Source organism: Mercenaria mercenaria, chromosome 10 (genome assembly GCF_021730395.1).
Source record: "Mercenaria mercenaria strain notata chromosome 10, MADL_Memer_1, whole genome shotgun sequence".
NCBI classification, from domain to species: Eukaryota; Metazoa; Mollusca; class Bivalvia; order Venerida; family Veneridae; genus Mercenaria; species Mercenaria mercenaria.
Window position 1 is genome coordinate 54832153 of NC_069370.1, and position 24626 is coordinate 54856778.

General features: G+C 35.1%; 1 protein-coding gene across 2 annotated transcripts; it reads left to right on the forward strand.

The window, feature by feature from the left end:
• The first annotated feature begins 9351 nt into the window (after positions 1-9351).
• On the forward strand, positions 9352-24389 carry LOC123561511 (E3 ubiquitin-protein ligase RNF113A-like). 2 transcript variants are annotated; one of them, XM_045353944.2, is made up of 10 exons: positions 9352-9510; positions 13225-13304; positions 14891-14992; positions 15926-16033; positions 17496-17605; positions 18112-18218; positions 19222-19311; positions 19760-19853; positions 22164-22270; positions 24006-24389. In XM_045353944.2, the coding sequence occupies exons 1-10, from the start codon at positions 9378-9380 to the stop codon at positions 24083-24085; spliced, it is 1011 nt and encodes a 336-aa protein (XP_045209879.2). In that variant the 5' UTR covers positions 9352-9377; the 3' UTR covers positions 24086-24389. The 2 variants fall into 2 exon arrangements, with proteins under 2 accessions (XP_045209879.2, XP_053409102.1); XM_053553127.1 differs by having other exon boundaries at positions 9399-9541.
• The last annotated feature ends 237 nt before the right edge of the window (positions 24390-24626 follow it).

Below are 24626 nucleotides of genomic sequence, written 5' to 3' on the forward strand. Positions count from 1 at the left end.
ATTCAGTAAAAGGAACCAGCAGCTTAGCATATTTATCTTTTTTTTTCTTATTCTATTATACTTAGTTCACATGCTTGTAAAATTTATTCTATTTCTCTCATTTTTGTCTTTCACAAATGTATTTCTTGCTTTCTTGAAATTATTTTTTGCTATTATGTAACAAGATTCATCAAACTATTTCGACTTATTAGATAATCGAGAATTTGTTATTATTTCAATTTATTGATATAACTTGAACATGTACAGTTTATCATTATAAGGACAAAATATACTAAAACATGCAAGAGAATGCTGCCAATAAATTAACGGTTGATAGACTTAATTTATCTTGCATCACTTGCCTATAAAGGATAACAAAAACTAACAATTAAGTTGTCGACAACAAACGATGTGCGATATAAACAATTTTAATATAACATTTTTTCCACAATAGATATATTGCTTATTTCCTACACAAAATCAGCATAATATTTGGACAAAATTAATGAAAGTCCGAAAATCCCCAAACTTTGTTTTAATCATCCAAATCATTAATCTTCTAACACTTGATTGACTTATATAATTTATTTTCTCACAATATAACAAACAAGACAATCTTATTTTTTACCATTGATAATTTATTGTACAAAATTTGCGTATATTATATTTCTATACTATGATGTAAATTATTTGATAGCGGCTTTTAGCAATGTATTTTTTTATGTCACAACACTGTTAATTGATAGCAAACTTTCAAACCTTGAACAACAAGGCTAATTTTAACATCAATAAAATATTTTATTTTGTAGTTATTACACCCCTTCCCCCTCCCTACCATGCGCACCTCCTGCCCCACTATCTATTGAAGTACGATCATCAACTCTTCTCTCTTTTCTTATAGTCACTGTTTATAATGTTATAATGAAATAGAAATAATGTTAGCATACTTACTTTTACAGAAACACCATGTCATATGAAAATTTGTAATAATTTACTTTTGTCTGTATACTCACATGTTGCATATGTAACTTGAGTTAATAAAGTCATGTTCTGTTCTGTTCTATTATCAAAAGTACTTTTATTTTTTTTCAATCACTGAACATCAAACAGAGGGATTAAAATATTTTTTTAGTTTTGTAACTATTGTCAAAAGTATCTTTAATCATCAAAGTCACATTTACAATCATTGAACAAACAAATGAATTAAAAGATAACCTTGTAAATAACTTATGTTTAAAGTTTATGGTCATCTCTACTAACAAACATCATAAAATATTTTTTTAAATGTATTAACTAATGAAATTATTCATAACTATACAACCCCTCCCCCCCAAAAAAACATTATAATCATATTTAATAATAAAAACAAATAGGGGGTGAAAAGTCTTCATATGCTATAAAACACCAGACTTTTCACCCCCCCCCCCCCCCCCCCAAATTGGGGGTGAAAAGTCTTGGGAGGAAAAGTCTTGGGAGGAACAGTCTTGGGGGTGAAACGTCTGACACCCTAGCTGAAGTATCCAATGGAATTTCCGGGAGTCAGCAGCGCTATCTAAATCTTACCTTCATGATCTTAGATCGTTCAAACCTGTGGTCATACTGAAATTAATGTGTTTATTTGTGTGATAACTTATGAATAGACAGTGTGTAAATATTGTTGTGGTGGTGGACACAAGTGTCTATGTACAGTTCTCCATTGCTGGACGTCTTGAAGAAATAAAACAGGAATAGTACAGGCTATAGCGTCTGATCTACACTAAAATAAGGTTATCAATGTAGTTTTTTACTTGAATACCTTCTTTAAATTACCTATATTGCTACCGCATTTAAAATGTTTCTGATGTGCACAAAGCACAGTAAATGGTGTATACTCAACAAAGGGGAACAACTCTGTATTAAGGCATAACTATCTGTACACTTGGGTATGTGTAACGTTTGAGGTAGAGAAGATTTTACACAGGGAGTCTATGATAAAGTCAGAGTGAAATGTAATCAATACCCAAGTGAAATTAGTATAGGTTAAAGGTCAGTAATTCAAATCCTTCTTTGTTTCATATAAAAAACGACAAATTCATGTCGTCTTTACGTATCTTTAGAGAACATCACTTTTTCCTACACCAATTTTTCATGAAAGTTCTATCACAAATTAACGCAAAAATGAAAAGAAAATAGGGGGTTGAATAGTTCCTAGTGAAATGCCAGTCAGTTGTGGTCTGCTACCCTAAAAATGGCGCATATTTGCTCTCCTCCGCGCAATAAACACCTACTTCCGGTTTCGATCTGCAAAACTTGCCATGTGGGTTGTATGCATGAAAACCGTCTCATTTCATGCAGAATGTATTCTAGTAGCGAAAAAGTGTGATTAAAGCACTCGTTCTACACGAATTTGCGCAGAAAATGGGAAAATTAGGATCTATTTATTATGGACTTCTTTCGACACGGAAGCACATTTTCGACCGAATTACTGACCTTATTCCTATAATATCCACAACGTTTTGGACATATATATGCATGTTAAAATTATCAAATGTTCTCGATCTGCGCACACTATATTTGGAGTTTGATTTGCTCTATCAATAATATTACTCTACTGTAAGATAACTTTTTTTTAAAAATTTCACGCTTTTTTACCTTTAGTAAAAAAGGAAATATTTTAATATTTTTATTGAAGATTACAGACATTTTTGATACCATTTCTTCAAATTATATTATTAAACATTCATGATAAATCAGTTACTTATTACCAGCAGTATTTAAATATAAAATTTGAAAAAATAAAATTCCTCTAGAAGACACATTAATTAGACTTTCACGCCACCATTCCGACGATCAATTTTTGTTTAATTATTTGATCGTTGACCAAGAAGTTGTGAGGAATGTTAAGGCCAATTTTAAAGCCACACTCTCTGACCCCCCCCCCCCCCCCCCCCCCACCCCCACCCCATGAAAATTATGTGTTCTTTAATTTTTCAGCCTATTTGCAATTAAGCGACTAAACCCTGTGCTGCTTCCTATCTAACTATTTATACTGCAGCACTCCTCTTTACAAGAAATATGTGCAGCTGCGCGCCTGTACAAGAAATTTAAAAGTAGAATGGATAGGAGGATAAAAGTAATACACGATGTGTATTGCAAGCATGAATACAGTTGATAGTGTTAAAAACAAGAAGGATTTACAGATAAAAGCAGTTTAAAAACAGGTCTATCATGTTAAGCACAGTCTGCAAAATTTCCTTAAGTTTATTTAATTGTGAAATATTATGGATGTAGCTAGCCTACTATATTTACTTGAAAATGAAATAAAATTTAAGGCCATATAGGGTTCAGCAAGTTAATAGTATGCACTTGTCTGTTATATAAAACCTTTCTCATAGGTTACACGTTATATATCTTTACCCAATATAATGCATCAGCATTAATTACGACAGGGTATGCGTTGTCAGCAACTTTTAAAGATCAAGTTAACAAAATTGATCAAGCAGATATTTTGTGTATTTTATTTTGTTAATATTTCTAAAAAATATATACACCCAGCTATGTCCTTAAAAGTAACATAGTACAGTCATAACATATGACAGTTGTAAATGTAAGGAACCATCACAGGAAGAAAAAAATTTTAGTCACTTAATAGTAGACAGGTAATAGAACATATATTTTTCACTTGGGGTGGTCAGAGGGGGATATTATGGCGTTTTGTTTAAACTTTATTATGGATGAATTTTTGACATTTTGGGAGAGAAAAATGAGATAGAATTAATGTTGTATTAAGTGAGATAAGACTAATTTCCAGTACGGGTAGTACCAAGATATGTACAGCAGTGTAATTTTGATGTGATGTTGTAGTGAACAAGTGTGACAGGAAAAAACCCTCTTCAAAATAAGGCCAAGATTGGTAATATTAAATTTGTTTGCATGGCTTTATTTGACAACAACTTGAACATAATACCGTTTATTAGGAGTTAGAGACCCCAGCTCCTCCAATTAAAAAACAACTAACACCAGGATAAGAGTTCCGTGGTGTTTTACCCCTGGCAAGGTAAACAGGGACTCTTCTGGATTTAGAGCATATTAGACTTTCCTCGCACTAACATTACTACTTTTTAACAGTCATCTGAAGGAGCCGCCTTATGGGTTTTCGGTGACGACTATAAATAAGCTTACATACAAACGCCTTGTGTCCGTCTCCACCATTTAAGCTTGAAAGTTGCCGCCATATGATCTATAAATGTGTCTGTGTGGCCACAGGCCAATTGCAAGTACAGAGACCTATATGACACTTTTCTTGACAACCTTGTTAACTGTAACCTTCAGCAAATGGTCACAATCCCCACTAGGAAAGAAAATATCCTAGATCTTTTTCTCACTAATCATCCTTCCCAAGTTAACGCAACTAAAACCCTCCCAAGCCTTGGTACCCCAGACCATTACATAGTATTTCATGAACTAAATATTAATATATGAGACCAGTTCAACCGAAAAGATCAATTAGATGTTATAAGAAAAGTAACTGGTCAAAATTCAAATCAGACCTACTTGCTTAAAGAGAAAATAAATAAGCTGAGTGATAAATACATCCCAACAAAACTGAATAAGTCACGTGCGGACCTGCCCTGGTTATCCCCCAAAATCCTCAGACTTATACGCAAACGGGACAAATTGTATTCAAACATGAAAAAGAAATGTAAACAATCAGCTATTGCCCAAGCATTTAAGGCCCTAAAATGTAGTATCCAGAAGGAAATAAGAACCTCCTATTGGTCTTATTTAGAATTGGTCATTTACTGGCGACTCCCAACCGGGTAGGAAAAAAAGTTCTACTCGTTTGTTAAACATAACAGAACAGAGAGTTGTGGTGTAGCCCCCTTGAAGTATGAGGGTCTAACTCATACCGACAAGGCAAACATCCTCAATAAACAGTTATAATCTGTCTTTTCAAAGCCCCAACCCCTAAGGCTGAAACAACTCAGCAAAAAAGCAACAAATGCCAAATCAGCACCAGAGATGCCAACGATCCTTATAATTGTTGAGGACGTGGACAAGTTACTAATTGGGCTTAATCCAAATAAAGCCTCTAGTCCTGATGAAATTTCACCAAGATTACTAAAAGAACTTCACCAAGAGATAGCCACAATCATCACAAAGATATTCCAACTATCTCTTGAAACAGGTCAAGTTCCAAAAGACTGGAAAAGAGCAATCATTGCACCAGTCTACAAGAATGGCCCAAAATCCAAGGCTAGCAACTATAGGCCCATATCCCTAACATGTATTGCCTCTAAATTAATGGAACATATTCTTGTCTCAAATATCATGTCCCACTTTGACAGAAATGATCTCCTTAGCCAATATCAACATGGCTTCAGGTCAAAGCATAGCTGTGAAACACAACTTATAAGTTTCACACAAGAGGTATTTGACAATCTTGAAAATGGCAAACAAACTGACGTCATCGTAGTGGACTTCAGTAAAGCCTTTGACAAGGTTGACCACAAACTAATTCATAAGCTCGATAACCTGGGAGTCCACCCATTACTATCCCAGTGGATCGAGTCATTTCTCAAGGACCAATCCCAAATAAATAGTTGTGGATGGCTTCACCTCGGATGAACTTCCTGTTCTGTCTGGGGTTCCACTAGGGTCATTCATAGGCCCCTGTCTCTTCCTAGTCTACATAAATTACCTCCCAGAGTCCATTAAAAGTAAGTCACAACTTTTTGCAGATGAAACTATTGTCACACTGTGAAATGATTTCAGTTGGTCAAAACATATTAATAACATCACATCAAACGCAAACAATTCACTTAGATTCATCAAAAGAAATGTAAAAACAAACAGAAAAGTAAAAGAGCTTCCACCCAGATAAATGCACCGTGCTGAGGATTACAACAAACCAACGTCACTGTCGGGAGACCAGCTACTATCTCCATGGTCAGCGTCTCCAAGTTAACGACAGGGCCAAGTACCTTGGCGTAACCCTCAGCGATGACCTTCAATGGGAGAAGCACACTCAAGCAACAGCAGCCAAGGCATCACGGTCACTTGGATTTCTCCGCCGCAACCTGAGAGATTGCAGCAAAGTGGTCCGCGACACCACCTACAAATCAATGGTGCGACCTACAATGGAATATGCTGCAGCTTCCTGGGACCCTTACAAAGCTGAAGATGTCAACCATCTTGACAAAGTCCAGCGTCGTGCCGCCAGATACGCGTGTAACAACTACTCTGACAGGACTCCGGGATGCGTCACAGCAATCGTTAATGGACTCGGCTGGAAAACTCTTCAAGAGTGCCGAAGAATCTTACGATTGACCATGCTCTTCAAGATCTCCCACAACTTAGTGGACATTCCAGAGGCAGCACATATTATCAGAGGCAGCGACAGCATAACTAGGGGTTCCAGGAGGCTATTTCTCCTATACACGAACATCACTGTGTATAAGCAGTCCTTCTTTCCCAGGACGATACAGGACTGGAACCGCTTGCCAACCACTTTCACAGACATCGATGCTTTCAAGGCTGCTCTCCATGCCTCGGTAGCAGCCCCGCCTCTGTACTCGGTGTAGACAGCTCATGTGTTTACCATAGTTTTAACTGTATACATAGTCAACTTTTAACTGTACAGCCTTTAGAGATGAGACTGTCTTGCTCCAACCCAACCGTGGACAAAGTACAATCCATGCAGTTATTGGAGTCCTGTCCTGTACACGGAAGAAGAAGAAGGAGAAATGCTTAAATATCTCAACTGGCAATCTCTTGAACAGCACCGTATCATTCGCAGCAACAAAAATTCGTTCACGTTCTGGCGAAAATTACTCTTTTGTACTGCAAAACATTAAAAAATATCAATACGATCTGTAAGAAATGATCAATATATATTTGAAATATCGGTGACATTTCAGAATTTGATATTAGCGCTGGATCGACATCCCGCACAGGCTACGGCGTTTAAAAGTTAAAAAAAAAATTAAAAAGATAAATAAAAAAACTTGTGTTATTAAATATACTTCGGATATTTTGTATCATTTTAAAGTTTTTTAACACCTATGACAAATGGCTCTTAATACCGTCGTCAACAGAAATTTTTAGTCCATAAACTACCAGGGTCGTGAGCATCTCATTGAAATTACCGCATAAATACGCTCATTTACTTTTAAAAAAAAAAATGTTTTTCTTGTTCTTTACAAATTAAGCACAGTCAGTTCACACCTTTACGCGTGCCTGATCACCGTCAGTTTTAAAATTAAACAGTTTTATATAAGCCTACAAGTCTAACCCTCTAAAACGCAATACTGAACTTAATTTAGAACCAAAATTACAAAAATTTACAAATTGTTTAAAACAATGGCAGCACAGAAAACTTACTCTGGTGGGGAAGGTAACAGTAATCAAAACATTTGCTTTACCTAAACTTATATATCCCTTCACAGTACTTGAAAATCCACCAGAAAGTATTGTCAAAGATATAACAACAAAACTTTTTAAGTTCTTATGGGATGGAAAAAATGATAAAATCAAAAGAAACACTCTCTTCAGTAATTACAGTTTAGGAAGCCTTAAGTTTACGGATATTAATACATTCCTAACTTCTATTAAAGCATGTTGGGTAAAGCGCATAATTTCGAATGAAAATAATGGTTACTGGAAAGTCTTTTATGGAAACGTACTTAACAGGTTTGGTAATACTTTCATTCTACAATGCAATATGAACCAGAAAGATGTTTCAAAAATATGCACAGGTCACCCTTTTTTGAAAGATGTACTTGTTTCATGGTTTTTAATAAACAGTTATTATGCTGAAAACAATGAATTACAAAAACATATAATTTGGAACAATAGTGAAATTAAACTTGGAAATAATGTAATCTACTGGGCAAGATGGCATGAAAAAGGTATACAATTCATTGATCAACTTTTTGATTTTAGAACAAATAAATGGTATCAATTTGAAGACGCAAAACAAATACTTGATCTGAATGAGACTGACTTTTTGAAATATCATCAGTTAGTATCAGCAATTCCGAAAATTCTTAAAGACCTTATTTCAATGCAATTTCTTTATGGAAGCAAAACCAACCACCTTATTGAGAAACTGAAATCAAGTAAAAACCCAAACAAGTTTCTTTATAACCTTTTAATGAGTAAGAAAACATATGAAAAACCAGCAGCTATATTCAAATAGGAAAACATTCTTGATGATAAGGAAATTGATTGGAAAAAAGGTTTTAGTAACCCATTCAAAGCCACAATAGATAACAATCTTAGAAGTTTTCAATATAAATTGTTAATGCGCTTGCTTCCAACAAACAAATATTTTTATAAATGTAAACTGCCTCAAAGTAAGTTATGTGATTTCTGTTGCATGAGTAATGAGAGTATAGAACATTTAATTTGGGAATGTCCAAAGGTACAAATTTTCTGGAACAGACTACAAGTCTTTCTGGAAAATAAGGGACACAATGAGTTAAAACTGAATATAAAGAATGTTTGTTTTGGTTACATAGATAACACAGATAAAGAAGATATCCTAAACTTTATCATTATTCTTGGTAATTTTTTTATCTTTAAAATGAAATATACAAAAAATGTTCCTTCTTTTGATAACTTTTTTACATTTTTCAAACAGAGAATTAGAATTGAAAAAGAAATAGCAATGATTAATGACAGGCTCCATAAATATGAAGAAAAATGGTTAAATTTTACTGAAGTGGACTAATATTGAAATAAGCCAAGCCTCTTAGCTATACAATACAGTACCAAATTATCAATTATGAAAAACAGGAAACGAACAACACTATCCTTTAAAATTATCCTTCTTTTTGCTTTTTAGGATCATGATTCCAAGTGACATAACTCAACTCTTACTCTTCTCACTTTCCCTTCTCATCCTTCCATTTTTGCCTGAATGATTATTATCTTTCCCACTGTCCTTTCACTTCTAATCTCTTTAACTTTTTTTTAAAACTCTTAGATATAAACATGTAAATCTAGTTGTATTATTGTAAATTCTGTCTTCTATGTACTTCTTTTTGTGCTTTGATACTTAAAATAATGTTTTGAGTGTAATTTGAAATATAAACGATTTGTATGTTTGTATTTAAGATTGAAAAATAAAAGAGAAAAAAAAAGTCTAACCCTCTAATGATATTTGTTTGGTTCAGATTGGCTATATGCGCGTGACATCTATGTTCTTAATCTTAGTAATTGTAGGTCTTTTTAACTTTGCAACTTATGAGCTTGCTCATCTTTTAACAGTCTGTCACAGACAAAGCGCCTCCCAGTTATAATCACTATGTTTTTTGGGGGGCCTGTAGATGTAAAAGCGGTGCAATAGATGGAACGGATAAACTGTACGGTACGTGAAGGTGATTAGCAGCGGCTCACTTACCCAATCAGAAAGCATGTTGCATTTGGAGTTAGGCATGGATGACAATATGGCCGACAACTCCACAGAGGAAAAGAAAGTTTGTAATTTTTTCAAGAAAACAGTAAAAAGACCGCAACAACGTCCTAAAATACAGTTTAGTGATACAGGTTAATGATTTTAACTCACCTAAGTCAAAAAGTAAGATGATGTTTAATTTGTATCGGACTTACACAAATTAGTCCGACGTTCTCAGTATCCTGTTTTCTCATATTCTCGGGGGCCTAAGGGGTTGACTTTATTCCCAGTAACAGATTAACCATTTCATAAACAGCATTTGGGTGTTATTTTGTAGAAAATTCACTTGTCTTTCAGATGGAGTCATAAAAGGTTACTGAAATTTTCCCATTTAATTATTTTGTTACTGTATCGTCGCACCACATAATTTTACGCACACCTATTTCGACGCCATTTTTTTTTTACCTCGTTCTCGATTAACTTGGGGTTTCCGATGACGTAGTAACTCGGTGTAATGACAGAAAACATCATGGTTAATTTTACCGATAAAAAAGTTGGAAAGTTTAGGATATGAAGATATTTATTAACTTACATTTACCCTATACATGATTTTTAATGTTTCTACTAATGTAAATTTTCATCCATTTTAAAAACGTCCCTGTGGAAGCTTAGATTAAAAAAGTCACTGGAAATGTTGTTGTACGTCTGCAGCCGACTTTGGTGCTATCAAGGTCACATCACTGCCATGTGACATATGTAGTCGCACTATTTTATGCACTGTTTTGGAAGGTGTACGGATTATATATCAATGCGATCATTTCTACTCACTTCCTTTTTTTTTCTCTTGTCAAGTAGGCTGCGAACACTGGGTTCATCTAGTTTTGTATAAAACAAAATGTACCCAATTCCTCTGTAAACACTGCAGTCCAGAAAAATGAAAGAAAAAACAGGAGACAGTGTGTATTAAAAAAGCAGAGTGATTATTTATGTTCTTAGCCCCTTATGTTCATGAATGTTTAAATGTTTTCAGATTTATTTATATCATTTGGCCTTAATATTGATGATCTACTTGCATCTGCTTTTGTGTCAAGTTTTATTGCAGCGTCCATGACAGTTATGGTGTAGCACATTACTTACAGTGATTGCACAAATATTTAAGCCAATCAAAAGCTTCGTAACAAGTATCATGTAAGATGCGTCGAAATAGGTGTGTTAGAAAAAAGTATGGCCGACCACACTAGTTGTTGTTTACCTTTTGATTTCTGGCAGTCAGTTGTTTAGAATAAGATGTTATCAGTATGATTCAATGCATAAAAGGTTTGTGCACATGCAACATCTAATAGAGTCACGTATGTTACTGAATGAAAAAGCGCGGCCATGTTGCTTGTTATGTGCGTCGAAACTGGTGAGTCTGGGATATTTGAATGTGGGACTTTATGTACCAGTCCACTTATGTACCAGCCCTTTATGTACCACTTTATGAGACTTTATGTACCACATATAAAAATAAAATAAAATTTAAAAAAAATCCAGCATTAATTGATCTCTATGAATTGTTCCTTATTCCAATTTTGTGAAATGCATTGTTAAACTGTTTAATCACTTTAAATATTTAATTTAAGTCAATTTAAAATGTTGGCCCATATTGTTGATTTAATCAACAATTTCACAGTAAATTACAACCAAATTATCACCTATTATCACCTATGCACAATAGATATATAGATAGAAAGTTATAGCTACTATATAATATATGTGGTACATTAAGTCTCAAAGTGGTACATAAAGTACCTGGTACATAAATGAACTGGTACATAAAGGGTCCCACCCTATTTGATACCACCCTCACTCGCAGAAATGGACCAAGAGTTTCTCGTATCCTGCGACAACCTATTTTCGGACACAACCCGTATTCGGCCGGCCCCGGTAATGTTTTAGTTTTCCTGGAAAACACGCCCCTTCCGGTTTCCCTCACGCATGCTTTGTTTACAAACACCATACAAATGTCACGCTGGTAGTTTTGAAGAAAAATAGAAATTAAAAGGGTAAGCAAATGATAAAAACTTACATACTGTTACATTTTTATATTTTTCACTATTCCCAAAATATCACGTCCAAAATATGTGTTTTTTAGAAATAAATCCAATGTTTTCATGTTGAAAGCTCTGTCGTCCGACAGATGAGATTATTTTACAGGCTCCGCCCCCACTGTCAAATTTTGCAAAAGTATACTTCGCACAAAAAGTTACCACTTATAGACCCGTGTACCTTACGAGGTTTTCTTAATCAATTGGTTAATGAAATTTTAATTAGTGGTAGTAAAGTTTTTTTTTCTCTGTTTCTTTTCAGAATCATGTGCCCACTAGGGGATCATACAGACCTTATGATGATAATATGTAAGGGATGGGTACACTTATCATATTGTATGTAACAGTGAGGGTAATCGGAATAGGAGACACGTTCCTGTGTTCCATTTGTGCTGCTGATCCCACCAACTAACTCCATAAACTAACACTGAAAATACTTTATAAATGCGTTTTGGGTAGTTTTCTTGATACTAACAGTTAAAATGAATGTTCGAAATTTGTTTAAACTGTTTCTGACTTTTTGTGACGTAAACTTTGGAGCGCAGTATATTTTGAAGCAGGTGTCCGAAAACGGGTTGTACAACTTCCGGTTAATGGAAAAGTAGGTCAGCCATGTTGGAAAGGATATCTGAAACATGCTGCGGGATGGGGTTTGTTTACTTGCATATTTTTTAGGATAAATGATTGTTGAACAAAACTCCAGCATTTATAATTGTTGTACATTTTCCACTTAGCGAAACCGTAGCGATATACCGTTAGGTGTCCGAAAACGGGTTGTACCGGGATATTCCCGTGGATTTAGATTTGACTTTTCATCACAAATAAGTTGTTGAATTTAAAACATTAAAATTACCATTGTGTTATAAAAAGATATATTCTGTAGTAAATACATCAAGAAATATTACAATTATTTGCATAATCAATAATTTATGGCAAATTTGCTAACACCACCAGAAACAAATAAGGATTTTTTTAAAAACTGAGTAAAATGCTGATAGTTTCGTCAATATGCATTCAAATCACTTGAAATTTTCAGTGTGTCAATTTTGTACCATTCCTGTCTAGAAAATAACAAACATTAAATTATTTGACAACTTGAAGGCAAAAAACGAGAATATGAGAAACCCTGAGAATACGAGAAACAGGGATACGCAAAGAAAATTATACACAGAAATTATGGCAGCAGGAGATAATCTCGCATAAGCTCGTGTCACCACGTTACCTTATTGAAGTGTGTGCTGACTTGATCTTCGCAATTAAATCAACAGATGCTTATTATTAAAGTATTACACTGGCCATGACATAGGGCAGCTCGTGATAAAACGAATTACGTCCAATTTTTAAATGACAACTGTTGATTTCTCAGACTTCCAATTACAAATTTATGCCTTCCCCATGTAGAAAATACTAATAACATAAAAAAAAAACACCATTATCATAAATAAACGAGGTTTGAGCCTTCCATTTTGTGTCCGCTCTGTATCTCCTAAACCCCTTGAAGGATTTTAATATGACTTGGCTCTATATCGCTTGGAAGTTGGAACAAATTCATTGATATTGTCATACATGGACTATAAAATATACTTAATGTCAATGCTTCCACCCAATACCATCAACCCTTTTACTATCCATAACAGCGGCGGGGGATATAGCTGTCTTTCAGACTGCCTTGTTTTAATCTTAACATTCAATTGAATTATTTTCTGTACTGAACTGAAATTGCAAGTTCCAAATCTGTAGGTAAAAACACATTAATTGTATACATATAAATTTTTGCAGATAGCAGTAATGATGATGATGATGGTAATGTTGCTGTGAAAGCAAAGAAATCCAGAGGACCAAATAGAATGGTTCAGTCTGTAAGTTGGATAGTAATTTCTCCTTTTTTTTTAATGATGTAAACTTTTGTTCTAAAATTACACAATTTGAAAACTTTATTAAATTTATAGTCACTATAGTATTTAGTTACCTTTAGAAATTTTAAATGTAAGAAGCTTTATTCAAAAATATATTAATAATATAGTATTCCCTCAAAATGTTTCTAGCTTACCTGTGCCTTTTGGTTTGAAGTACATAATTTAATGTATGTTTGTTTCATGGTTTGATTTATTTTTAGATTGTTTCATTGACTTTACTGTAAAATAGTCCTTTAAACTACTGTTCATCGTTGGACTGAAAAAATTGAATATCTTTATTACGTAGTAGCCTAGTGGTAGAGCGTCTGCTTCAAGTGAGGGAGGTCGTGGGTTCGATCCCTGGCCGTGTCATACCAAAGACGCGAAAAATGGTACTAGTAGCTTCCTTGCTTGGCGCTCGGCATTAAGAGGATAGTGCTAGGACTGGTTAGCCCAGTGTCAGTATAATGTGACTGGGTGGGGTATCATGTCACGTGTCTAGGGCGTGATATTCCAGTGCGGCAGCACTATAAAGTTGGGCATTGTGCTCACTGCTACAAGTAGACACTGTCGTTTATATGACTGAAAAATTGTTGAAAAAGACGTTAAACCCAAACACACACACATACACAGATTTTGAGACATGTTAATCAATTGATTTCAAGATATTACCTCAAAGTCATGGCTCATTCATATAAAAACAAATTAATTGAATATAAAGAAAATAAAAATCACAATAAGAAAGTATATGTTAGAAAGTACCAATATATAATATACTGTGAAATCATTAATATTTGTGGGCATAAAATTTTGTGGTTTTGGTCAAAATGGCAATTTCGTGGGGATATGAATTCGTGGATTTCAACTTTACAACATAAAATGAATGGAAATTTCACTTGTTCGTTGGGATTAAATTCCGTGGATTGACTCAACCACGAAATCCACAAAAAATTTCCCCCACGAATATTAATGATTTCACAGTACACACACATATGTATATATTATACACTACTGAATAACTTGCTGGTCGATACTCAGAACTATTTACCAAGGTATGAATATTAATGAATATGAGCAATTACATCAAAGTATCATTCAATTTCAATAAAAAATTAACATGTTTGTGTACATGTATATGAAGACTTCAGAAGAGTACTGTATGAGAGGTTTAAAATAGTACACACCTATTACATGTATTGCTAAACACAGTATAATAATTATGTTCTACCAAAGAACTGGAAGGTTGTGGTTTTTTTAATAAATGACTTTTATACACAACATTTAATTGTGAATGTGGCTCTTCAAACACCGTAAGTTGATATATATTTAGTCAAATTAAATTAATTAAATGTATTTAAAGCATTCAAAGTTAGTACTTCCCATATAAAAGTAAACTGTTGTTGTAAATGGTGCACATTGCAAACATATGAATCTTTAATCTCAGATAATTTTTCTGCAAGTCCTGAAGCTTTTGCTTTATAGTTGTAATCTTAAAGGTAGAAAGCAGGTTTTGTACCAACACAGTTAAGCCCCAAGTCAACTTTTTTCAGACCAAAACAAAGAAGTTTGGTCAAGAGAACCTCTCTGATAGTGACAGTGATGAGGAGATTAGAAAATCTGTAGCAGTAACATACAAGTCAACAAAAACAGGGGTGAGTTATTCCCTTGTTTCCTTACAAAACCCTTAGTTACTCATCCTTCACCTTGAATTCAATGTAAGAAGCAAAGATATAGGATTTTGTGTACAGTCCAGGCCATCTGACATGTGAGGCAAACTTGGAGCAAGTCTGTTAACTTTCTGAGAGGTCCTTGACTGAATGTCAGATGTTTACACAATCTATCAATTCATATTAATGTATTTAAAAATTGGTGAAGGATGGTTGATTCAGACAAAAAATGCAACAAATGTTATGACGACTTACCAGTTGATGTTTTACATCCAATGGCAACTGTTTAATACTAGTATAATATTAAGACCTGCATTTGAAATTGCTTTTTTCAAAACAACAAAATATGGATCTGACAAATTTTCATTTGGTCAGACAGTCATTGTCTGTTTCTCTGACCAAATGTCAGACAATATATCCAGCAGTATTGCAAAGCCTATGCATAATATGCTTTATTACCAAAAGTATACATTTGTATTTAAGTCACCTTTAGAGAGTCTGGTGATTCAGTCATGAGGTGATTCAGTCATTAGGTGATTCAGTCGTTTGGTGATTCACAGTCATTAGGTGATTCAATCGTTAGGTGATTCAGTCGTTAGGTGATTCAGTCATTAGGTGATTTAGTCGTTAGGTGATTCAGTCATTAGGTGATTCAGTCACGTTTTGTTACTGGTGTATAATACAAATCTTGGTTATTAATACAAATGAACTAGTACGGTGCAAATGGTAGCCATATTGGAAACCATCGTGAATTACTCAAAATGCTGACAATCTGATCAGCTTCAGACTAAATCCAAATTAGCAGGAACATTTTGGTATATAACATGCTAAGTATCTGAGTAAATGTGTATCAAATATCTATCATATTGCTGGACAGAGTAAACGTTTGTACTAACATGCCTTATTTTATTGTTGTAGAAAAGTGAAGGACCACAAGATATGGGTGCAACATCAACAGTGCAAATAGATACAGACCTGGCAGCAGATGCCAGAGCCATCTTTGAGAAACAACAAGAGATAAACAAGGTTTGCTCTCTATTTCAGAACTGGTGAATTTATTTACACAGAATTTTATTTCAGATTCATTTCTTAATTAAGAAATTTTACAAGATTGTTTGACCTTTAAGTGGGCTTACCTTTTTAGGTATTATAGAATTTAGAAACAAAACAGAACATTATTGAAAACTATTTTGGTGTTTGTAACATTAGTGGTGAAAACAAAATTTCTTCAGTGTTAGCTTCAGGTGATTTTTTTAACAAACTGTCAAACAATGTTATTTGGAAGTATTGTTTGAATTATTCTTTTAGCCTGCCTGGTTAGCTCAGTAGATAGAGTACACAACTATGAGTTGAGAAGTAGTAAGTTCAAGTGCATGTTCGTGTTAACCTTTAGCTTGCTGGCAGCAAGTGATTTTGCCTTTGTGACCAGTGCACACTAAGATCAGCCTTCACATCCATGCAGGCTGATCATGGTCTGCACTGTTTGATATTCAGTCAGTAAATTTTCATTGAACACCCCTTTGAATAAATAAAGATACTGTCCGATTGAATGATGGACTATTCCATTTTAAAAACTTAGAACGGTAACGGTTAAAGACATGACGGGAGATATTGTGCCTGAAGTGATTTATCCTCCACATTGTCATGTTGAAGAGTTGTGAAATACAGAGAACAAGCCTGTATGGTAACAGAATCCATGAACACATTAGGTTAAGTTATCATTGTTCACCTTACTGAAATACTGATGAAAAACTGTCTTATAACAGTCATACAAATATTCAAGTCCTGTCCCAAAAACACATGCACAAAATATTATTATGTTTCCCCCTACCTTGATAAACATATTGTTTTTGCCCTGTCCGTCCTTCCGTATGTCCCTCTGTCCGTTACACTTCATTTCCGATCAATAACTGGAGAACCATTTGACCTAGAACCTTCAAACTTCATAGGGAGGCAGGGCTTACAGAGTAGACGGCCCCTATTGTTTTTGGGTTACTCCATCAAAGGTCAAGGTCACAGGGGCCATGGAAAACAATTTTCAATCAATAACTGAGAACCACTTGACCCAGAAAGTTTAAACTTAATAGGATGATTGGACATGCAGATTAGGTGACCCCTACTGATTTTGCAGTCACTCGATCAAAGGTCAAGGTCACAGGGGCCTGAACAGGGAAAACTGTTTTCAATTCATAACTTGAGAACCACTAGGCCCAGAATGTTAAAATATATTAGGATGATTGGACATGCCGAGTAGATGATCCCTATTGCAGCCAACCATCAGTGTCTCTTTGACTTTTGCTCCTGTCCCCTATTGACTTCTTGCCTATACAGCTATGCATTGGGGGAGACATGCACTTTTCTACAAAAGCATCTTCTATTTTTAAATCAATTTTGGTTATTTCAAAATATGACACTTGATCCTTTGTCAGTTGAAATACTGAGTTTCAATTGTATTCACACTTCCAAACATTATACTTTGAATAATTAGGAGTTGAAAGGTAAAGAGGATGACAAGGTATACAGAGGGATCAACAACTATCAGGTTTTCTATGAAAAGAGAGATACTGCACAGGGTAATGCAGCCAGTAATGCTGTCAGGTAAATTTATTTTTTCTTTATCAAAAACACCATTTTTTTCTGCACAATTTAGTTTCTTTAAAATGATTTGTTATGGCAATAGTTTTGTTGTTGTCTTATAGTTTTGTTTGTCCTACATGTACAATGTACTTTCCATAATTCTGCATCACTAAATGGAGCAGGCCAAACCCAGTATAGTTTGGTACACAACAGAAAGTTTCCCTTGTATCAAAGTAAACTGTTTAGTGAAAATTATTATAGTTGGTGATGAAGAGGAGGATCAGCCATGTAACTTGTACTGCACAATCTGTCTAGCTCTTATTGCATAACTCATATTAGAAGAAACATAATAACAATTAATTTCATACAAATTTTTATAATTTTATCATAAAATTGTTTACAGTTTCAGCTGGAAAAATGGCTAATCATTTCCTAGGATTGAATTTGATGGATTGTTGCAACCATGGAATCCGTAAATTAGTCCCCCATCAGTAATAATGATACTAACTAAACAATTCTTAATTTAGGAAAGGGCCCCTTCGAGCACCTGCACATTTGAGGGCAACTGTAAGATGGGATTATCAACCTGATATATGTAAGGATTATAAAGAAACAGGAATGTGTGGATTTGGAGGTAAGTATCTTTTGTTATACATCTTAATACATTTCCATTCCTTCTATTAACCAGTGGACTGTGTTTGTTACACAGTTAGCATTTAATTACATTGACCTCATTAGTTTGGTGTATCTAAGAGTCAGAGAGCCTGGTTAGGTAATCTTGTGCTCACTCTTCACAATGTTGTGCCATGTCAGCAGTGAACAACAACTGCATAATTGTCATGCAAGTATGAAATACATAAATTTGTAAAGAAGCATTGAAAGGGCCTCTGTGGCCAAGTGCTTAATGTAACTGACTTTGAATCTCTTGCCCCTTACTGCTTTAGTTTGAAGCCTTACCGGGTACTTTGGGTGTAGAAATCTCTTAGGTGAGGAAGTTATCTTGTTGATGGTTCTACAGGTGCCCTCCGTTAATTGAAATAATCCCTGGAGGGGCACCTCAGGCCTTCTTCCACCACCAAAAGCTGGAAAGTCACCATACGACCTGTAACTGTGTTGGTATGACATTAAACCCAACAACAACAAAAAAAGCATAGAAGCTAGGATTTATGACCCACCTTTAAGAACTGTGGGTAGTTATATAACTTTATACATGTCATTAGTCAGCTATTATTGAGATACGTATCTTTCTGTCAGTGACAGTCTGGATACTTGTATGTGATAAGTTAATACTCATTTGAATGTAAAAGACCCTGTTTCTGAATACTACAGTGCCCTCCAAAAGTCTGGATACAGATGAGAAATAAATAATATTTCATCAGAATATCGGTCATATATTTAACAATAAGCTTCACAACACAAAATAATACTTTGACGGCATAGATTTATAATGTATGTTTATCTGATAATTATGTCTTTTAAAAGAATTTCAGTTTAACAATTTTGGTGTTATTTCCAACTTGTCTCTAGACATTTTGAGGGCACTATAGTTGATAAAGTTCTGTCTTCATAATACTAATAATAAACAGATTTTTAAGAAACAACAGGAGTTTATTGTTGAGTCACATGTTTAATTACAGACAGTTGTAAGTTCTTGCACGACAGAAGTGATTACAAACATGGCTGGCAGTTAGAGAGAGAAATGGAACAGGGAACATATGGACACGGAGGTAGGAATAGTTCTATCCTGATTTTCTGTATTTCTTGGTGATGAGTTAATAAAAAATCAAATCCATTTTAGTTATTAGCAAACCATTTATGTTTCCATTACATATATTACCAAATCAAGATAATGTGAACACTGAATTTAATATTCATGGGGTAATAATTTTTGTGGTCCACATATCAAAATTCAACAAACAAGTGATCGATCTATATGTATTCATCTTGAATTCAGAATCTGAAATGTACAAATTCATATCCCCATGAAATAACTTTGTTGGTAAAAGTAAAAAAAAACTGTGTTTCTAACAAAATCCTGGCTTTGGATGATAATGAATGTGAGAAGAGGGGTTCGTGTGCTGATTTTCAGAAATTATCTCTACATTACAGAACAAATGTTTTGTTGATTAGGGAGTTTTTAATGCAAAATATTTATTTAATGTTCCATGTTTACAGAGGAGGAGAATTATGAAATCAGCAGTGATGAGGATGATCTCCCTTTCAAGTGTTTCATTTGTAGGAAATCGTTTGTAAACCCTGTAATTACTAAGTAAGTTTTTTTCTTCATCATATGGTCTGTTATAGAGTTATGTCTCATGTTTCTTTTTTTATCAGGAGTTGGTTATTTCTCAGATGCAGTCTGATTCTTTGCACTTCTGGATTATTCAGTGAAGTATATATATTTTGAGTCTGTTTTGTTTGAGTTATTTTATGGAGTGAATTTCATATATCCAGATGTCATGTGATTATTGTCTGTCCTTGATGCTTATATGGACTTCAGATATCAGCTAAATGTCTTATAGATACACCAATCATCGAACACATAAAAGTATCATGCAGGGATAACAAACTGTTTTTATGCTCCCAGCATCTGCTGATGCGGGAGGCATATAGTGATTGTCCTGTCCATCCGTCTGTTTGTTTGTTCGTCCGTATATACGAGGTTAACCAAATGGGACCATTTCGTCTAGCATCAACACCCCTTACTAGAATGACTTGATACTAATGCAGATGTAACCTGTGACCATTCCTCATCTTCAGACATCACCTGACCTCAGTTTGACCTTGACCTTGACCTCATTTTGGACTTAGGTTGCTTTATATGGGCCGTCTCTTGGTTAACCAAATGGGACCGTTTCGTCTAGCACCAATACCCCTTACAAGAATAAATTGATACTAATACAGATGTAAACTGTGACCATTCCTTGTCTTCAAACATGACCTGACCTCAGTTTGACCTTGACCTCGTTTTGGTCTTAGGTGCAAAATCTATTGACAAGGATGCCACTGGGGGCATCAAGCGTTCATTGAACGCAGCTCCTTGTTTTGTGTGTTTTAACATTTGCTAAGGGATAAGTTGCGCCAAGCCCTTTTTATATGATAAGGTGTGTTAACAGCACAGTATCTCCTTGTTTTTTGCTCTTGTTAAACACTCCTTGAAAATGATGATATAAGATCTTGATTTGTTTTCCAGTTTAGAGTATATTGTAATGCTAACATTATCAGCTCACCTGTCACGAAGTGACAAGGTGAGCTATTGTGACCGCTTGATGTCCGTCGTGCGTCAACAATTTCTAAAAAAATCTTCTTTTTGAAAACCACTGGGCAGAATTACACCAAACTTCACAGGAAATTCCGAATGATCCTTGGGTAGCCCCCTTTCAAAATTATTCAAAGAATTGAATTCCATGCAGAACTCTTGTTGCCATGGCAACCAAAAGGAAACACTTTAAAAATCTTCTTGTCCAAAACCACAGGGCCTAGGGCTTTGATATCTGGTGTGTAGCATCATCTAGTGGTCCTCTACCAAAATTATTCAAATTATCCCCCTAGGGTCAAATATGGCCCCTCCCCGGGGGTCACATGATTTATATAGACTTATATAGGGAAAACTTTGAAAACCTTCTTGTACAAAACCACATGGCCTAGGGCTTTGATATTTAGTATGTAGCATCATCTAGTGGTCCTCTACCAAGACTGTTCAAATTATCCCCATAGGTTCAAATATGGCCCCGCCCCAGGGGTCATTTGGTTTATATAGACTTATATAGGGAAAACTTTGAAAATCTTCTTGCACAAAACCACATGGCCTAGGGCTTTGATATTTGGTATGTAGCATCATCAAGTGGTCCTCTACCAAGATTGTTCAAATTATCCCCCTAGGGTCAAATATGGCCCCGCCCCAGAGGTCCCAAGTTTTAAATAGACTTATATAGGAAAAAAAGTTTAAAAATCTTCTTGTCTGATACCACAACACTTAGACCTTTGATATTTGGTTTGTATCATTGTCTTATGATCCTCAACCAAAATGGTTCAAATTGTACCTCTTGGGTGAAAAGAGGCCCTGCCCTGGGGGTCTCAAGTTTTATATAGACTTATAATAGGAACATACGACCTAGGCTTTTGATATTTGGTATGATGCATTGTCTAGTAGTCCTCTACCAAAATTGTTCAAATTATGCCCCAGGGATTAAAAGAGGCCCTGCCCTGGGGTCACTTAGTTATTATGTGAGTTATATAGGGAAAATACTTAAAAAATCATCTGATCCTATTTCCAAGACTGGTTAATTATAATTACCTGATGCCCTCAAGTAATATGATGTCACTTTACTGTGACCTTGAGCTACTGACCTACTTTCTTGTTTTTTAAGATACAGCCTTGAAATATTGATGACATACACGGTTTTGCACACAAATCGTAAAACGGAATTTCGTTGACCATGAATGGGACCTACTGACTTTCTTAATATTTTATCATCAGTTTGACATTTGAAACTTGTAGCTCATATTACTCAGGTGAACGATCCTGGGTCATCATGACCCTCTTGTTTATTTAAACTGTTTGCCTTGTTACTTTCAGATGTAAACATCATTTTTGTGAAAAGTGTGCATTATCTCAGTACCGGAAGTCCCAGAGATGTTTTGTATGTAATGAACAAACAATGGGTGTATTTAATCCTGCAAAAGGTGAGTACTGTGATTAGGTGACAATTTCATTGCCTGCATCATACATGGCCGTTTGATAAAATCACTTAAGCCAAAGATTTGAGGTAAACATCATTACTTTGCATGACTCAGAAGAATGTTGATTTCTTGTATCGATCTCTAGATTTTATAAAACTAATATTAAGAATTTATTCATGCTTGTTCTTTTACATCTATTTGTCAAGCTTTCTCAAGCTGATGATGGACCTCAGCGGGTGAGTGGTCAAGATCACTGCCTTCGAATCACTTGCCCTCCACCGCTGTGGGTTGTCTGGTGCCTTCCAATGACCAAAATAATACCTAGAGGACACCTAAGGTCTTCCACCACCGTCAAAAACTGGAAAGTTGCCATAATGGCCTATAATTATGTCATTGTGACAGAAAACAAAATAAAGTGAACTCTGGAGTCAACATGGATTTTTTTAAATGAGTTGATGATTAATTGAGGAAACCATTACCAGACTTGATCTGTAAAAGCTTCAACATATAGATGTTTATTTTTTCATGTTTATTTGGAAAAAAAGTATCAGAGTTATAATTAGATCAGATTTCATGTAAATAATTTGATGATGATATGTTACACTCCATTTATGACCTTCTGTCTACAACTTCTTCAAATGGGTTGTGCCTCCAGCTGCCAGACTGTGACGCTATTGTTTTGGAGTCTTTTAGGTTAAAACTCGAGGTCAAAGTTACTTTAGTGCCGGACACTTTTTCTGATAGGTAACTAGAGAATGGTTTAGCCTTTTGCTAGTCAGTAAATGAATCCTATTGTTTTTAAAGTCATTTGGTCAAAGGTCAAGGTCACAGTGACTTCAAGTTCCAAAAGGATTTCTGCACTATACATGGAGAAGACTTGGGTCATACAGTCACAAAGCATTTGGGCATGTGTGTTTTAGAAACAGCTTTTGTCAAATTCTGTTCTATTTTTTGCCGTTTGTGGTGCCTTGTTCCCAGTCTCCAAATTTCAATGTCAGCTTTCCTGTAGGGTCACCATAGTTTCGACGCCCCAGAATAAGAAGGGCGTAAGTGTTAGTTACGCCCTTTTATGAACCATACATTTTTTGAAACTACACTGTGACACACCAAGGGGCATAATTCTGTAAAAAAAAATTTTGTCACAAACTGCTGTGTTGACCAAATTCACCAATAATAAAAGGGCGTAAGTGAAAAGTTTTTCAGCATCCCAGTAATAGAAGGGCGTATCTACACTTAATTGTTGTACCAGAAAAGTCCACTTACGCCCTTAGAATTAGAAGGGCGTATCTGTCATAGACAGTTTTTTTCATTTTGCCAAAAACTATGATTTACCACTTACGCCCTTCTAATTCTGGGGCGTCGGTTTCTTCTTTAGGTATTTACATTTATATATGAATTTTGGGGGCCTCCGAGGCCGAGTGGTTAGGGTCGCTGACTTCAAATCAGTTGCCCCTCATCGATGTGGGTTCGACCCTCACTCAGGGCGTTGAATTCTTCATGTGAGGAATCCATCCAGCTGGCTTACAGAAGGCCGGTGGTTCTACCCAGATGCCTGCTCATGATGAAATAATGCACGGAGGGGCACCTGGGGTCTTCCTCCATCAAAGCTGGAAAGTCGTCATAAGACCTATAAATGTGTCGGTGCGCCATTAAACCCAACAAAATAAATAAATATATGAATTTTGCCCTGTTTAAGGTAATGTCAAAATCTGATTGTATATTTTTCTGTCCTTTTCAGATTTGATAGCCAAGCTAAAGAAGAGGCAGGAAGAAGGAATTCCAGATCCAGACAGTGACAGTGGTGCTGAAAATGGTTGATTCACTCATATGTTAATTTTAATGTGTTAAAAAATCAACAGTCATAGCACAACCATGCATAAGGTGACTGGTTTTTATAAATCTTCCTTATAAAATTTTTTGAGAAAGATGATTGCCAGTCTAGAATGATTCAGGATTGTGTTCTTGTGTTCATAGGCACAGACTGAACAGTAGATGAGTAAAACAAGAGGAAAAGTAAATATGACATGTGATATTATGTATGACATTCTGTGTCTTATATTTATGTACATTTGCTACATGGCGACTGTAAAGATATTTAATGCAATAAAGAATTATATCAATATCTCTACATTTTAGTTTTTACATTAATCTGTTGTTTAACAAGAGCATGTTCTGAAAAGGGACCTATTTTCATGTGTGGAATGTTTGGAGTGCAGATGTTGTTGAGTAAGAAATTAAGTAAAAAAGAAAATGGGTTCATCCAAAGAAACTTGAAATTTACAGTTAACCCTTACACTGCTGGGCACGATTGAGTCTGCCTTTGCAACCAGTGTAGATCATGATCAGCCTGCACATCCAT

Excerpts from the sequence above, each read along its gene's own strand:
- LOC123561511 (XM_045353944.2), top strand. The coding sequence starts at position 9,378 with ATGTTGCATTTGGAGTTAGGCATGGATGACAATATGGCCGACAACTCC. Across the intron at positions 14,993-15,925 it reads ACAAGTCAACAAAAACAGGG|AAAAGTGAAGGACCACAAGA; the intron begins GTGAGTTATTCC and ends TTATTGTTGTAG. Across the intron at positions 16,034-17,495 it reads AACAACAAGAGATAAACAAG|GAGTTGAAAGGTAAAGAGGA; the intron begins GTTTGCTCTCTA and ends TTGAATAATTAG.